The following is a 15983-nucleotide window of genomic DNA, read 5'->3' on the forward strand; positions in this document are numbered from 1 at the left end:
ACAGGATGTAGGTCGCACCGGGTGAGCACAGTGAGGGCCAGTGGCTTCCAATCAACAATAGAAATGGCTGTGCTTTGTTTTAAAAAGTCTCCATTTAAAACAATGGCACTGTTATTGCATTGCAAGAGGGGTGATATAAGCGTCCAGAGAGGAGGAATTTAACCTGTTTTTCCTGTCACCCACCGCTTCAGTTGCTCAGCAAACATGGAGCATTGTTGGTATTTCCTATGGCGCAGGACAGGACTTCCAGGCCACCTCACACACATGCACACACACACACAAACACATACACACCCGGGCGAGCGGCTGTAAAAGATGGAAATTTTATCACTAAACTGCACATTTTTTTCACTGTGCTTTCATGTTACGGACCTAGTTTGCATCGGTTTGGATATGACCCCTGGGGCTATAGTTGGTAATTCCTGTCTGGTTCCACAAGTCCCGAATGATTCAATTGTAACGAAGATCACATCACTTATATATCGGCCATAATAAAAACTGATTTGCTTTGAAGAATGTAGTCTATAGGTTTCCAGCCGGGCCAGGGTCTCTTCTAGAAGTAGCACCGTATTCCGCACACCAACAGGGGCTAAATGGCTTTCCCAGGCCAGACAGGAGCCTGTAGGGGAGACCGGCCTGTTAGAACACGTCTGTCTGTGGGGCCGCAATCAGACTGATGTTGATGAGCTGGGCAGATGGCACTGACTCAGCCAAGTTGGCCTTGATCAGTATCTGGGAAGCAGATACAATGGAGGCTGTTGCTCCAGTCCATAGCAAGAGCTGAGGCCGCTGCGATGTGTCGACCGCCAGCCTCTGCAATCAAAGTCGAGGAAGCGTACTGGAGTCTGGAGCTTTTAAAAGTGTGATTTATGGCACAGTGTCATCCCTTTTGGACAGTCAAGTGTAGTGGGCCTGAAGTACTTACACTTAAGCTGTCCTGTGAAAGATTGTGGTTGTGATGATGATGATGATGATGATGGGGGGAAAACTGCAGACTCAAATGTGTGTGTCCAAATAGGACATGGTTTATTGGGCCGCTCAGCTTGTTTGGTCCTGTCTTGTTTTAAGAGACTCTTCCCAACAATAAAAGTACTTTATACTTATGATGTGTTGTGAGACCAAATAATATTTCTGTCCTGTGTGTGTGCGTGTATTTGTGTCTATACGAGTGTGTGTGTATGTGTGTGTGAGTCATTGTGAGGAAGCAGAAGTGAGTGTGCTGGTCAGTGACTGACTGTGCCATGCCTCTGTGCTGAGCAGCTTCCAGTAGGTTCTGTACTCCTGATGTGTGAGCATCTTTCTCTCTCACTCCCTCTATTACTCAGTTCCTGTTTGTTGACTCATGCTATTCTTATGCATACATGTCAAATGAGTACGTTCAAGAACACACATCTGTGAAGATAACCCTGGCTTAACCCATTCTTAAACATGCGCTACTATATCTTACACTGCACGGATCTGCCATTCATACACGTCAGTGTTAAGTCCGTCATGACTTATTTTGTGTTGTTGGAGTCTTTCCAAGGTGTTTGATGTTACAACTAAATGAAGGAAAAGGGGCACATCCATGATGCACATTTTTCTTTCCTGTTATTATGGTCTAAAAGTAGTTTGGACCATATTTAAACCCTGGAAGTCTGGACAGAGTGATGGCGATAAATAGAAAGGCCTAGTGGTATGGAATGGCTCCTGTAAACAGTCTAATGTGCATGTTTACTGAAGTTAACATGCGGACCATTCCCAGCTTGATTCTGTCAACTGTGGTTAAATAGAGGGAATCCTGTTTGGCCCTGGATGTTTATCGGGGCCCAGGCAAGCAGGAGGCCTCGTGCTGCGGAGCACTGGAGGTGTGAGAGGAGGACCCACTCTCATCCATCATCTGAGCCCAGATGAGGATCCACACAGCACAGCACAGACACTAGGCTATGGATCTCAGTTATGCTCAGTAATCACTTAGGAGTCAGTTAAAAGTCCCGACTGCTTTGTGTATTTGTATTTACAGTCAGTCAAATCATATTAATATGTATACTAATACATATACAGTACATATTATATATTATGCATTCTGATATGCACACATACAGAGAAAAAGAGAACGTAGTATATGTCTTAAACATACAGCGCAGAGGAATCATACAATTATGTTCTGTTGTACTTGTATTGTATCATATTCATATCATGCATAATACACACACACACACACACACACACACACACACAGGCAAACACACAAGTACGAAAGAAACCCACTAAGACCAGCACAAAGATCAGAGCTCACCCTCATCAGCTGCTCAGAGCCAGATTCAGGCACTTGACACTAGGCCAACTCTGAGCACTGAAGAAAATCAAGGCCTGGCTTTTCATGTTGTCTGTAATTATGGGTTGAACTGCTTGCGGTTGTATTTGTAAACCTAACGTTGAGTTAAAAAGTCCATTGCCAGGAAGTCACGTTGGTGAGCAGTGCTCAGTGAGAATTGTATTTTAGTCTAAGGGGACTAAAGGGAAAGGGGAAAAAGGAAGAAATAAAAAATAAAAATAAAGCAGCCCAAAAATTCCGCCTTGAGGATGTAAGAGAGAAAGCATTTCCACATACTGCATTTAGTTTAATCACATCCCAAATGGCATCCAGGATGCGTTAAAAAAGAGACATTAAAAGAGTGGAAATAGTACGTCTCATTCAGCTGTATTTGCAATTTTCTCTCATGAGAATTACATTTTTAATTGTTGATCCTTTTAATACTGTAAGGCAGTTGATTCATCCAACTAGTCCTCCTTCTCTGGTAAGAATGTGAAACCGTGTCCAAAGTTGTTATGTTGAATTTGTCAGTCATTTCTCCCAGGGATTAAGAATGATGACTTTAAGACACAATGGCTCTGCGGCTTAAGAAGTACATTACACTGGGCAATACTTCTATAACCCAGATGTTGACAGTTTAACAGAAACTCTGTTTCACACATTTAAGTGAGCTGACGATCTATGGATCACTTGAACACCACAATTAGTCACTGCACTTATAGTCTAAGAATAATGATCAATACCCTTCTGATCAATTATGGTGACGGTCCAGTGATTTGCATTGTCTAAAATCAACTAACAAGATTTATGTTAGCTTGTTAAGTTGTAACGCTGAGTTAAATAATTGTATTAGGCAATGATGATGGCTAAAGATGATAACTCTTTGTCCTGTAGCAGAAGTTGCCTGGGCTTACTTATGTACTGTTGTGATCTGTCACTTTCCGGAGAGGTTTAGGATGCCTGGATTGTTATAAAATGCTGATGCTATCAGTGGCCATCTAAGGCACTTTACCAGAGTGTGGTGACACTTTCTGTGTCCTTTGCTTAGAGAAAACCTAAAGGAAAGAGAGAGGGATCATGAGGTCCAAAAGGAAAGAGAGAGGGGTCATGATGTCCTAAAGAAAAGAGAGAGGGATCATGATGTCCACATTTACAACGCTCCCTCTACTGCCACTTTTGTGGACAAAGACCAGGCTGGAGCCTCAATGATGTCTTGAGCTACACTTCTTTCCTATGGTTGGAGGGTAGAATAGGACACACAGCTCCCGAGTCCCTGGTGTACTGTTTCATCACCATCTCAGTCAGCCCCGCCGCGGTGCCCACACAAAGAGGCAACGTTATACAGACGGCATCCACACACTCATAATGTGCCCCATGAGGGTGACGGTCGCCAGTGTTAAATGGATAACTAGGTTTTGATTTCACCTAAGACCACACAAGGCCAAATGTGCTCACACACGCACACACACACACACACACACACACACACACACACACACACACAGACAAACACACATCAAGGTGACGTTTAATGCTGAGAGGAAGGGCTGGCACCTGTTGCGGTGGCAGAGGGACACTTTTAGCCGTGCTGAAGCAGCCACCCTCTGTTTGCGGCGGCCAGGACAACCACAGCAGACAAAACACCCTAGCGTTTCCTGTCTGCTGAACCCTACGTGCTCTGCTCAGAGCATCCACACAGAGACACTGTCCTTTAGGTAACTTTGTATCTCTCCACTAATAAGTCAGCAGTGACAGTCAGGCATATTGCCATATTGCATAACAGGTAGCTCTCAGTAGAGGTCTGCAGTTTAACATTGGCTAGCACAGCTCATTGGAATATACTGTATGTAGTGCACAATCAGGATGTTTTGCTAATCTCCTGGTCAATCTATTATGAGACAACAGGGGTCAGGTGTCAAATTAACTCAGGGTTGAATTTAGCACCCTTTGGTTTCTAAAGTTACTTCACTCGAAATAGTGTTAAAATTCACACTCAAATGTGTAACCACATTTAACCCTGGGGCTTAATTACACTCCTCAGACAGAATAGCCGATAAACATGTTATTAACTTTAGCTATGAACCTCCTTTCTCTGTGAGAACCAAATGACTGGAGGACAAGACAGAAACTGGTGACTGGTGGTGTAAAACAGTCTCCACCTTTGTTGGCGTAAAGCTAAAGAATAAATGTTCTGTAGTGTTCTTGACTGTGAGGAAATGCAGTGTGAGGGTGAGACATGTGGCATGTCTAGATAACCTATCCGGGGTGTTGTGGTTCATCCTCAATCAGCTATTCAAGTTTACCCCCTTCAGAAAGAGCTCAGAGAAATACCTCTATATAGGTCCATCAGTACTCCTTCACATTTAAATGCTGTAAGTGAAAGGAATGGAATGCCACCAGAAGAGGATACATAAAGTTGTCACAGAGGGTAAATGTGTGTATGACCTAGTGACGATACCAGGACTGTTAAACTTTATTACCATTTAGCCAAGGTGGTGTTTTGTTTAGACAGGAGATTCAACAGAATTTCAACCTTATCTTTGTTGAAGTGTTTTATCTTTTTTATCACTAGCTCTCTGTGTCCCTCTCTTGCTAAAGCAATGTAAGAGACAAAACGCAGACCTGTCTGTCTGCTTCCTCTGTTCCGCTTCAAAGATGTTCTGTGTCAGTCGAGGCCAGTCAGTGGGCTGCCATCTAAAGGCCACTGTAGATGACAGCAGAGTGTGAGATTCAGAGTTAGCATGCAGCTTACAAAACAAGTTGGATTCTGCCAGCATTCCTCACTCCCGTGTCCCGACAAGCCTCGGGGATATTTCTTCTCTTCACTTTCGATTTCCACAGCAACCGGGTAATACACACAAGCACTGCAGGTAATGGTCTGACCTTGATTTTTTTTATTTGATGATTGAAACAGAAAAAAAAGAAGAAGAACGGAAGTTGAGAGGGAGTTAAGAGGAGAGGAGTGGAGAGGATGAAAGAGTGCTGTCTGCTGCCTCATAGAGCAGAGATATCAAACGGCAACTGACTTTTACGGCAGCAGCCTCATTCTGCCTCTCATGCTGAATGCTACATTTGTTATGGGGCGTTTTATGGAAAATTGCTTCACAACGCTGTCAGCCTGGCCAAGAGCCATGATCTGGAGCTGAGCTGAGATGGTGCAATATCCTCCCATACCAGAGAGGGGGAGAGAGAGAGAGAGAGAGAGAGAGAGAGAGAGAGAGAGAGAGAGAGAGAGAGAGAGAGAGAGAGAGAGAGAGAGAGAGAGAGAGAGAGGAGTATTTGTCAGAGCAGAGAGAAAGTTCAAGTGAGACCTGCGAAAGACAACAGGGAAGGAGAGAGGCCATCCACACACACACAGCACATCTTAGCCTGTTATCTTTGCCAGCCACACGGAGAACGCCTCTTGCCCTGGGTGTCACGTGACTTCTGAGGGTTAACACTTATGGGTTGGCTTCATATGAGCATATGCAAAAAAAAAAAATCAAATAAAACGTTTGATGATAACTTAAAAGAACCTGTCAGCTTGGCAAAGCTCTGTTCGTCTCAATATCCTTTTGAGATTTCTGTAAAACCTCTTTGAGACACGTTATGAATTGTTATCTGTGAATATCAAGGAAGTGGAAGAGGCCCTCTGAGATTGCAACTGTCAGTGACAAAACAGAACGCTGTGTTGCAATAGACATCCCCTCTATCCAGAACAACTCGAGCATGACTGATGTCTCTTGTAATCTGTCCCTTGTGATGCTGACAGGATTCCCATGCAGAGACCCATGTTCACACCCTATGCTACTTGCCACTGCCCAAAAAACGCAAAAGGTCCATTGCACTGTTTCTCTGCATCAAAACATGTCTTGAGAAGTCTTCTTATCAGTTCCTCAAACATACCCTCAGAGAACCTTCAGTGTGTCCATCTCACATGCATTCACACGCCCACAGAAGATGGCATTTCTCATTCTCTTACTCTCCTCCCGCTTTGTTTGCATTGGCGAGCCTCTGCTGAAGGGCTGTCGGGGTGTATGAGAGGGATGAGAAAAACAAACGGTTGTGCCTCTCTCAGAGAACGCGTGCATGTAGATATAAATGCTCAACAAATGTCTTTAAACAAATGGAGATGTACATGTAGAGGAAACGAATGCAAATGTAGTATAACACATTTTCTTAAACAAATGTAATCATTAAAAAAGATCAAATGTAGGTCCATGCTTGGAGGGTTGTGGGGGGGGGGGGGGGGGGGGGGAGGTAGAGCGTGTAAAAGCCCATGTAGTCATAAGGGAAAAAGCCTTTTTCGGTTAGATGGGCTGTGATACAGTGGAGGTTGTAGCACAGAGACTGCAGACAAGTTTGACTTTCCAGATTCTCTAAACCCCTCTTCTCTTTTCTTTCCACTTCAAACCCCCCCCCCCCCCCCCCCCCCCCATTCCCCTTTAATCTTTTTCACAAATGTGAGATGCTTGGAGACAGACTGGAGGACAGAGAAAGAGAGAAACTCTCATTGGGCTTTCATTCTTGAAGGACTGGAAACTTTTTCACAGTAGTATGGTGTACATGTCTGCACACATAAGCATATGCACATACACACACACGCACACATTAGCGAGGAACCACTCAAGCATGTGCACGCACACACACACATTCAAGCATGCATGTTATGAGGGGAAAGGGTGTGTTCCCCTCAGCACACATCACCCTCTCTCCCCATAAAAAACCTTCTGGAGATTTTCAAAAGTGAACCGTGGAGGAAAATATGCTTTAAGGAAATCAGTCCACGAGCCTCTGCAGCGATCACCATGAATCTCTGGCATTCTCACGTGACCTATATTAACCCATCAGTCCTCTGTCCACTGACACGTAAAGTTTTTTTTTTATCATTCTTGTCAAAACACAGTTAATCTTGTAATTGCCAGCATGTGTCAGTGTTTGACCTTGATGGATGACATCACGGAACACGTTTGCCAGGCCCTCTTACTGCAAACTATACACTCAATGCTCTGACCGCCATCTTGAGGCATCTCAGACTTCTGTGTAGTGAAGAACACTTTTTTCCAAATGATCGGCACTCTTTTGTTCTGATCGTCCTCGTTGACCTCGTGGGTGACTGTGCGAAAATTGGAGCCATGTATTGTGTTAATAGTGTTGTAGCAAAGGGGTGTGCGGAATTGCGGTCGGCTGGGATTTTTGTCCGGCACATCTTGGCTGAAGTGGAGCCATACAGGCGTAATGAGAACACAAGACACATGCTGTAGAGACGGCTGAGTTTGGGGAGCTGGGGCAGTTATGGGAGGTGGAGGGAGCGAGAGAGCGGTGGAGAGAGTGAGGGAGGGGGCGTTGGAGAGGGGAGACTGTGACTCATTCCTGCCAAAGACTATAGCCAGCACTCTTGAGCAATCCACATGTCTGTTACATGCACATACACTCACAGACACACATGGATATCTGGTGTAGGGTTAATGATAGGGAAACCATTTCTGATTAGCCAGAGATAATTAGGCATGGAATAACTGGAAGGAGGCAAAATAAATGGGTTGTGTATGATGATAATCTCTTCCACACACCTCATTACGTCCCCCTTTTCAAGGTGGTCTTGCTTCACTTCTGATGAGATGCGCGGGAACTGTGTATGAAAGTGTGCGCATCTGTGCACATCTTGCTGTCACACACACACACACACACACAGACACACACACACACACACACACACACACACACAGACAACCAGGCACATAGAGAGTCATGCCTTAGCAATTAGAGAGACATTGAGAGTATCAAATGGAAAATGACTCATTAATTAATAATTATTCCACCACATGAGAATTTGACACTTGAATGTATCAAAACAGTAATAATGTATGAGTGCCTCATCCAGTTGGTTTTCTGTGGGCCAATCACTTTCAGCACTGGCAACTGAAAATATTAAATAAAATATCTCTCGCCTCCTTTTCTCTCCTTTCACTCTCTCTCTTTCTCTCCCTCCTTCACTCTCTTTTTCTCTACATTCCTGCACAGTGAGGTCAGTGCAAGGGCCAGCTGTGTGTGTGTGTATGCGTGTGTGTGGGTCTGTTTGTGTGTGTGTGTGTGTGCATGTCTGTGTGTGTGTCTTTGTTTGTGTGTGTGTGTGTCTGTGTGTGTGTGTGTGTGTGTCTGTGTGTGTGTCTGTGTGTGTGTGTGTGTGTGTGTGTGTGTGTGTGTGTGTGTGTGTGTGTGTGTGTTTGTGTGTATCTGTAAAGTTCTGGCTACAGTTGCTGCGCCCATCCCCCTGTTTCCCTAAACAAAACCATGAAACTTGCGGCCGGCCTCGTGTGTTGTGTTTCCTCGTGTGCTGTGTTTTCCTCTTTCTGTTTTCTTTCCTTTTCCCCCCCTTCTGCCGTCACTCTCCAGCTTAAGGTCACTTGTCACTTTGGGTTGCCTTTGATGCGGCTGGCTCCCACGCAAGCATCAGGGTCTCCATGTCCAAAGAGGGCCAGCCCAGCTCGTGGGTTGGCTCGCATGGCATCCCATGTGCAGCGAGCCAGCACACAGAAGTGAGCTTACTGGATCTAATGTTCCTCCGCCAATGATGGTGCATCGTTTGATTGGGTTTTTGAGTCTCTTACATGTTCAGAATCAGGAATAGGTCAATGTACATAAGGTTCAGCAAAGACGAAGTCCCTCTCCAAGTTATAAGTGCAAAGATATCCGCATCTAAACACAACTGAATTCTATTCATGTGCACTTGCTAATGTGTTTACATACGGGTATTTTCTTATTATGATACATATTTAAATCGAATGTATTTAGTGCAAAGAGGTTGCGTGATATACTATTCATAAGTACTCTCTCTGTAGAGGAGATTGGCTGTGGAGGGTCCTGTTGGCAGAGCTTTCAGGTGAAGCCCAGTGTGTGTGTAGTGGGAGAGGTTGGAAAGCTGCCCATCAGATACAGAGGCCTCTAGTCAAGCTGCCATACTAATGCAGCGCTGCGATCTTATCAATGGTCCTGCAGCTTATTGTTTTATGAAAGGCCAGTTTATTTGTAACCTGGTATGGGCGTGTGTGTCTGGCGGGGTTGGGTGTGTGTGTGTGTGTGTGTGTGTGTGTGTGTGTGTGTGTTTCCATTCATGTTCTTGTCAGTGCAGTACAACTTAACCATGGGAATCTGTACAACCAAGAACTAAACCCATGATCCTGGCATCAGATCGAAGTGCTTTCTCCACAGAATGTAATTATGATCATGCTCTGCATCTCCACGGCTCTTTTTACTTCTACCCATCCAGGCTGCTGGACCGTTCTGCCTCCACATTTTAGTGCAGTGTGTATATGTTTCCCAAGGGACTTCAGAAAAGGCCTTTTGCATTCAGTGTATTTGTCGGGTAGCATCTCACAGAGTCCACTTACTAGGTGGAATGAAGAGCATGGTGCAGAGGTGACCCTTGTGTTTGATAGATAAACCACAGGTACTGTCTCCTGGGACCCATTACAATGCTACATGCTGGGGTTATCTGTGCTGAGTGTGTGTGTGTGTGTGTGTGTGTTTTGTGTGTGCCAAGCAGCCCACTCCCTCCACGATGATTCATCAATCTGATGTAAAGCTTGTGTGGGCTGGCCCCTAGTTGGAGGGTGTAAAGCGCTTAAGATTAAACACCAGAGCTGCTCAATGCTCTTTTGACAGGGTTAGGGTTAGGGTTAGACTAACCCTAACCCATCTATAAAAAAGGACTGCAGTAATATTAATAACAAAAACGAAAAGAATAAGCCTATGGCAGAATATAGCCAGAGTCCAATTTTCCCTTAAGTAGGGGATTTTCTGTCACATTCCTAACAGGCAACATGTGGTATACGATAGATACTTTATGTGTTCCAGTCTCAAGATGCAGGACATGTACAGTAAGATGCCATGTCCTCTCTGAACATGGAAGATGACCCCAGCAATAACATGTTGGCATCGTAAAAAAAAAATACCTTTTTCTGCTAAATCTGTAGAGAGTTGTGTGGTTTCACACCTGCAATCTCTTTTACTGGAGCTACTGAGAGGGGCAAGAACCTTGTGTTCCCTCCCTCTGTCAACACGGGTCGGGAGGGAGGTGTCTCTGTGGGAGAGTTCCACCCAGGCCGAAGGTCCAGGATGCCCATCCATCTGTCAACAGAGTTCTGCCTCTGGGTTTCAGGAGGCTGTAAAGGCCTGGAGGCCCTCTGTGGAGATCCTAATGGGTTAAGATGGTTGAAAGGGGCACCTTCAGCCACCTCATGTGTGTGAACATGTTTACACGTTTCCAAGGGGAATCATTTTAAAGTGATGACTGCTACTACAAACTTGGGCCCAAAGGATGGGAACAAGTTACTTGCTGAAGCCACGTGATTGTTGGGGATGTTTTGGCGGCAGGGACAAAGAACGTAGTGTGATCAAGCCAAAGCACTGATTTTATTTTGGCCCTCACTCCTTCATACACGTCCTTTACAGGTATGTAAGAGTTCCTCCTACGGAGTTCATGGACCAGGGCTCGGTAATGACAGACACTCGGGTGGGAGTGAAGTTGGCTAAGCAGTTGCCCAAATGGCAGCTCCTCATTACCCTGGTAGGACTAGGGGTTTTGGCTGCAGCCGACTCTAAACCACAAGACCTTGTACACAACAGAGCGCTCAAGGTACATGAGAGGCCAGCATTCACTTCTAGCGAATAACTCAGTCACACACTCACATGTTTCAGGCTGGTCTTGCATAGGTACAGAACGGTGTCACAGCCTCAGCCCTGGGGCATGGCTGTTGGTTTTTCCAGTGCCCAAATTACCGTCATTTCCTGAAGCTGTTGAGCACAGTGTGAGAGGCTGCAGAGCCAAGGGCTATAAGACCATGGTGTATCTGTGCATGTGTGCGTGTGTGTGTGTGTGTGTATGTGTGTGCGCATGTGTGTGTGTGCGTGTGTGTGTGTGTGCGTGTGTGCGCGCGCGCGCGCGTGTGTGTAAAAGTCCTGATGTAGGTCTGCATGCTCTTCCTCATGGGTCGGAGAACTGCTTCGGCTAGCAATGTTTTGTAATGTCGTTTCTTCGGTGTCTTCACCCGTATTTTGAGGTTTCTTGCCCCTCGCAGTAACCCTGTTTTTAATCATATTTGTAAAATCTCACTGTGCTGTTATCTAAGGTGTTTACAGACTTATTTTAGTCAAACCGTCGGGGAGAGCTCAAAATCTAAGCAGCCATCAGTAGTGTGATCTGGAAGTTCCCCCCATAGATCTGCATGCTCTAAGGGCTAATTGCACTTCTGTTTCACTTCATATCAGTGCTACATGAGCCATGAGCTCCTTGCTTGTGTCAGGCCTGCTTCACACTTATGAAGCATGCTGTGTGTGTGTGTGTGTGTGTGTGTGTGTGTGTGTGTGTGTGTGTGTGTGTGTTGAAATGCACATGCCACTGATGTCATCCTCTTGTCTTCATGTCACTGTCTTGTTGGTTTACAGAAACAGATTTAAGGCCTTTAGTGTCATTCAAATGATTTAATCTGGTGGAAAATACAAGAAGAGTGTTCATCTCAGTGGTGACAGCTGAGGGCTGGAAAGGCAGACTAAAGGATGGAAAGACATGAGAAATGGCAAAGTTCAATGTTAAAGGAAATGATGGGCAAACAAGAAAGGAATTGGAAGAAAAACTTGCTTGCACTATGTGCATCTGTTTCACAACTGGAAATGAACCTTGAGTTTAAAGAAGTCATCAAATGCTTTTGTGACAGTCAACATTGAGATTTATGGTTCACAAAACGTAACCACCTATTTGTTCCGTCTGGAGTTAATCACCTGCTCAGGCAGATTCATAAATAAGACCTTTTACATACCATCAGACCTAAACAATCTAATGCCTTTTCACGACAATTAATACTTTTCTTCACCATGAGGTAACAGCCCACAATGTTCCCAGTTCAGTTGTCACCTCTGAGACTGAATGTAAATATGCTCCCGCCTTCATAATTGAAGACGGACGACGAGCTCTCTTTCTCTTTCCTCCGTCTCTCCCTCAACTGGTCGTTGGTATTATATGTCTTCCTCTCCTGGTCCCAGGTTTTATGTGGTCCCCGCATTGAAAGGAATACGCCAAATTACATTTTGAGGTTGGGCACAGGGCAAATGACCCAGTAAATGAAAGACATGTTGTGACACACACACGGCACAAAAGATCTTTGATCTTTGTTGGTTTCGGCCCCTCACCCTAACAAAGTTCGGTAGTTACTAAGGGTGGGGTGCAATCTTATCATCAGACAGGCCTCCAAGCAAATAATTGCATATTAGTCAGTCAGTCAGTCAGTTTTCACTGCCACTGGCTTCAGGCTCCCTGTCAGTCAGCAGGTGAGAGGAGGGTTGAGAGAGCGGGAGAAGGAAGCGCCCAGTCGTCTCTCTGGAGAACAGAAACAAAACAGCATGTTTCCTTTTTTTTCTATCAACCTCCCTTTCATTGTGAACACCAGTGCTGGAGGCAGACATTCATTCGGGCAAGAGAGGAAAGGGACAAGAAGGGGAGGGGAGGAGAGGAGAGGTGGAGGGACTGACAGATTGGCTGCTGGCAACTTTCACTCCCTCTGGAGAAATACAGAGGCCAGTATTGTATCCCTGTCAGGTCCAGCTGTGTTGTGTAACCTCACACTAGTGGCATCTGCACGGGCCTGAGTGAAGCCCGAATGTCACAGTCGCGCCGGAAGACTAACTCCCTCCATGGCACTGGACTTAACAGCTGGAGCAGGGTGTTCCTGTGGCTGGACAAGTTCCTGTTTATGGGACACATTCTGGAGGGGGTTTAAGGAGAGGTGGCAGATTCAGTTCCCTCACTGTCCCGTTGGGAGCACCCATGTGGTAGAGCTGAGCATAATGGGTTGTACACCTTCACAGACACAGAGTTGTTCTCTGCACGTCCCTCATTGAACTGCTGATACTTTGAAACCTTTTGAACCTGCTACTTCATTTTTTGCAGGCAGGCTTCTCTTCTGTTGGTGTCCTCAGGCATCTGTCATCTGTAGGTTTAATCCTGTTCTGTGCTGTTCTGTGTTGATCTGTGCTGCTTTATGTTGGTAGATTTAGGTGCTTACCCTGGCAGTGCTCTGGGGCCCTGCTCTCAGCACAGACAGCAGGATTTGATGGAGCTCTCTGAGGTGGGATTATGTTAGCGGTAGCACTCAGTGAGCTGCAGGCTGTGCTGATGGGCCCCTAGCCCTACAGGAGGTCGAGTGGAGAGGGGATAAGAAGGTGAGGGGGTGCCTGAGGCTCTCTGCGTGGGGGGGGGAGGGGGAGGGGGGTCTGGAGATCCTCTAGAGGCCCCCCCTGGCAGACAATGAAATGCCTGGGCATCGCTTTCCCAACTCCCTGGCACACACAGGGGCAGGGCTTGCCCACTGCAGACGCAGCGACTTCATCAGCCAGAGAGGAGCAGACGCATCCTCCTTTTCCTCCATGTCCACTTCCTCCTCCCCGCATCCCCACATTGTGTTGCCGTCCTCATCAAAGGCCTGCGTGTGTTGCGGGTGGTACGCTCGGCTTACCATCCAGCTGCGCTTGAGCAAAAAGCCGGGCCGGTTTGTTTTCCACGAGGCCTTTGATGTGGGCAGTGCCCGCGGATGCCACAGGGGGTGGCAGCAATGTAATTAGTTTTTTTTCCCTGGCCTCCCACCGCGGAGCAGGAGTCAGACACACAAAGCTGAGCACCACTGGCAGACAAAGGAGATGTGCAGCGATGCATATCAGAGCTTCCAGATTCCACTGAGAGAGATGGAGGGAGATCAGGGGTGGGGGGGTGGGGGGGCGAAATTATGTGCCCTTTTTTTATGCCACTCTGGCCAATCAGCAGCACAGCGGGCCCTGTGCTTTCATTGTGCCACGCGCTTGGTTGTTTTATCTGTCTCTGTCCACCCATCTACTGCTATCCACCTGTGTGCGAGTGGATCTGCATTCAAATTCCCCTGAATAAAGATACATAAAATAAACATTGGCTCTGCATTGGGATGGTCAGCGTGTGTTCTTCAAGCCTGACCTTAATGTATTTCACAAATATATAGTTATCAGGTATATTCTCTGTGGAAACACTATGGGGTGCTTGTGAATGTGAATGCGATGCAGCACTCTGCTGTAACGAAGGCTGTTAAGGTCTTGTGATTAATTCTTATCCTCTGTGTTTGTCCACAGCCTGCCTGTTTCGCTACAATGCCCTGTCCTTAGTCTACCTTCTCTACCTACTGCTGCTCCCATGGTTCCTGTGGCCCAACAAGCACACATTACGGGGTAAGAAACTGGATCCTCCTATACATCTGTAACAGTTTTTCATGTCACATTGTTTCATTGTTACCCTACCCACCCCAAAACAAAGATATCAGCAGACATTTTGCCATTAAAAAGAGTAGGCAGTTTGTTCTGGTTATGCTCAAGCTCAAGCTCAGTTCTTAATGATATGCAAAGAATAAAAACCATATAAAAAATACAAATACAAATATCTATATCTATGATCCTGTATTACAGATTATTAGCACTCACAGTTGCAAAGAAACTGACCACAGTTATTTTTCCAACGCATGTTCAACAGAACACTTAAGACAAGTAATCAGACATGCTCCTGCCAAAGAGAACATCCCGCCTCTCTTTCTCTCACTCTCTCACTCTCTCTCTCTTCCTCTCCTTCTCTCGCTCTCTCTCTCTCATCTGTGCCACTCTTATTAAACGCTACAGCCCATGAAGGCTGTCCTGTCGCTGCCAAAGTGATAAAATAAACAAAGAGGGCTTAGGGGGTTTCTAAGCGGCGGTTTCAACTCGACATCCTCTCTCATTAGAGCACCTGGCCAGGGTGGTGTGCCTGAACGAGAAATAATATTTAGTTAAGGATTAGGTTCAGCTCTGCGGCCTCACTAGGCGCTAGCTGCTTGCTCACCTCCCTAGTTTCACCCTCCATCCACACATCACAGACTGGCAGACCCCCCCTCCAACGCACACACACTCATACCAATCCCCTCTTGGCTGTGCCAGCTGAATTGGGCAGAGCCAGGTTTGGTTGGTAGCGGGCGCAGCATCGATGACAGGGAAGTTAAGCTCAGGCCTTTGTTGCAGTGCAGGGAGTGAGACCCAGTGTGCCAGGCAGGTGATAGTTTCCTGTCTCATTCTCTGAGCTGAGCGGGAAACGTTTATGCTACACATGAGTAATGGCATTGGCAAGCACTGGCCATAGCCATCAGCGTTCATAGAGTCGTCAGGTCGTTCATAGAGTATTGCACCTGGCACCTCTCCTGGTTTTGGATCGGCTGGGTATTGTCATGAGGTGGTGGAGTCAGGGTCCTTTAATTGACTTCTGCTGATCACTTACCTCAAGGCCACTCCAACCAAGGTGAAATGGTTCACTGATGTTTCATCAGAGTTTGTCAGTTCCAGCTCTGCTGTTTTTAGGTAAAGTACATTGTGGCTTTGGACTTGGTCACTTTCCTGCTTCGGAAGGGCTGTCTATCGTGTCCTAAATTCCTTGCCTGATTCAGTTGTGTGCCAGGATATTCCTTCTCCTTCACTGTACTGTCGAGTAACTCGCAGTAATCTCTTCCAGACATGTCTTTCTCATTTGTTGTGGACACATAGCAGATGTTGTTTTCCAGAGCTGTGTTATGTCAGCTCCCTGAAAGAAGGACAGCGTCTTTCAATTCAACCGTAGCTTTAACAAATCGCCCACCCTTTCCGAGTGCATGTCGTGTGTGCAGTTTTCAGAAAC

General features: G+C 46.1%; 1 protein-coding gene across 1 annotated transcript in view; it reads left to right on the forward strand.

Annotated features, from left to right (window-relative positions):
* piezo1 (piezo type mechanosensitive ion channel component 1 (Er blood group)) overlaps positions 1-15983 on the forward strand; it is a 64155-nt gene that overhangs the window by 4612 nt on the left and 43560 nt on the right. The window contains exon 2 of the mRNA XM_080843982.1: positions 14426-14521. Within this exon, the coding sequence (XP_080700108.1) occupies positions 14426-14521 (96 nt within the window). The remainder of the gene's footprint in view (positions 1-14425; positions 14522-15983) is intronic.

Source organism: Sprattus sprattus, assembly GCF_963457725.1.
Source record: "Sprattus sprattus genome assembly, chromosome: 8".
NCBI lineage: Eukaryota > Metazoa > Chordata > Actinopteri > Clupeiformes > Clupeidae > Sprattus > Sprattus sprattus.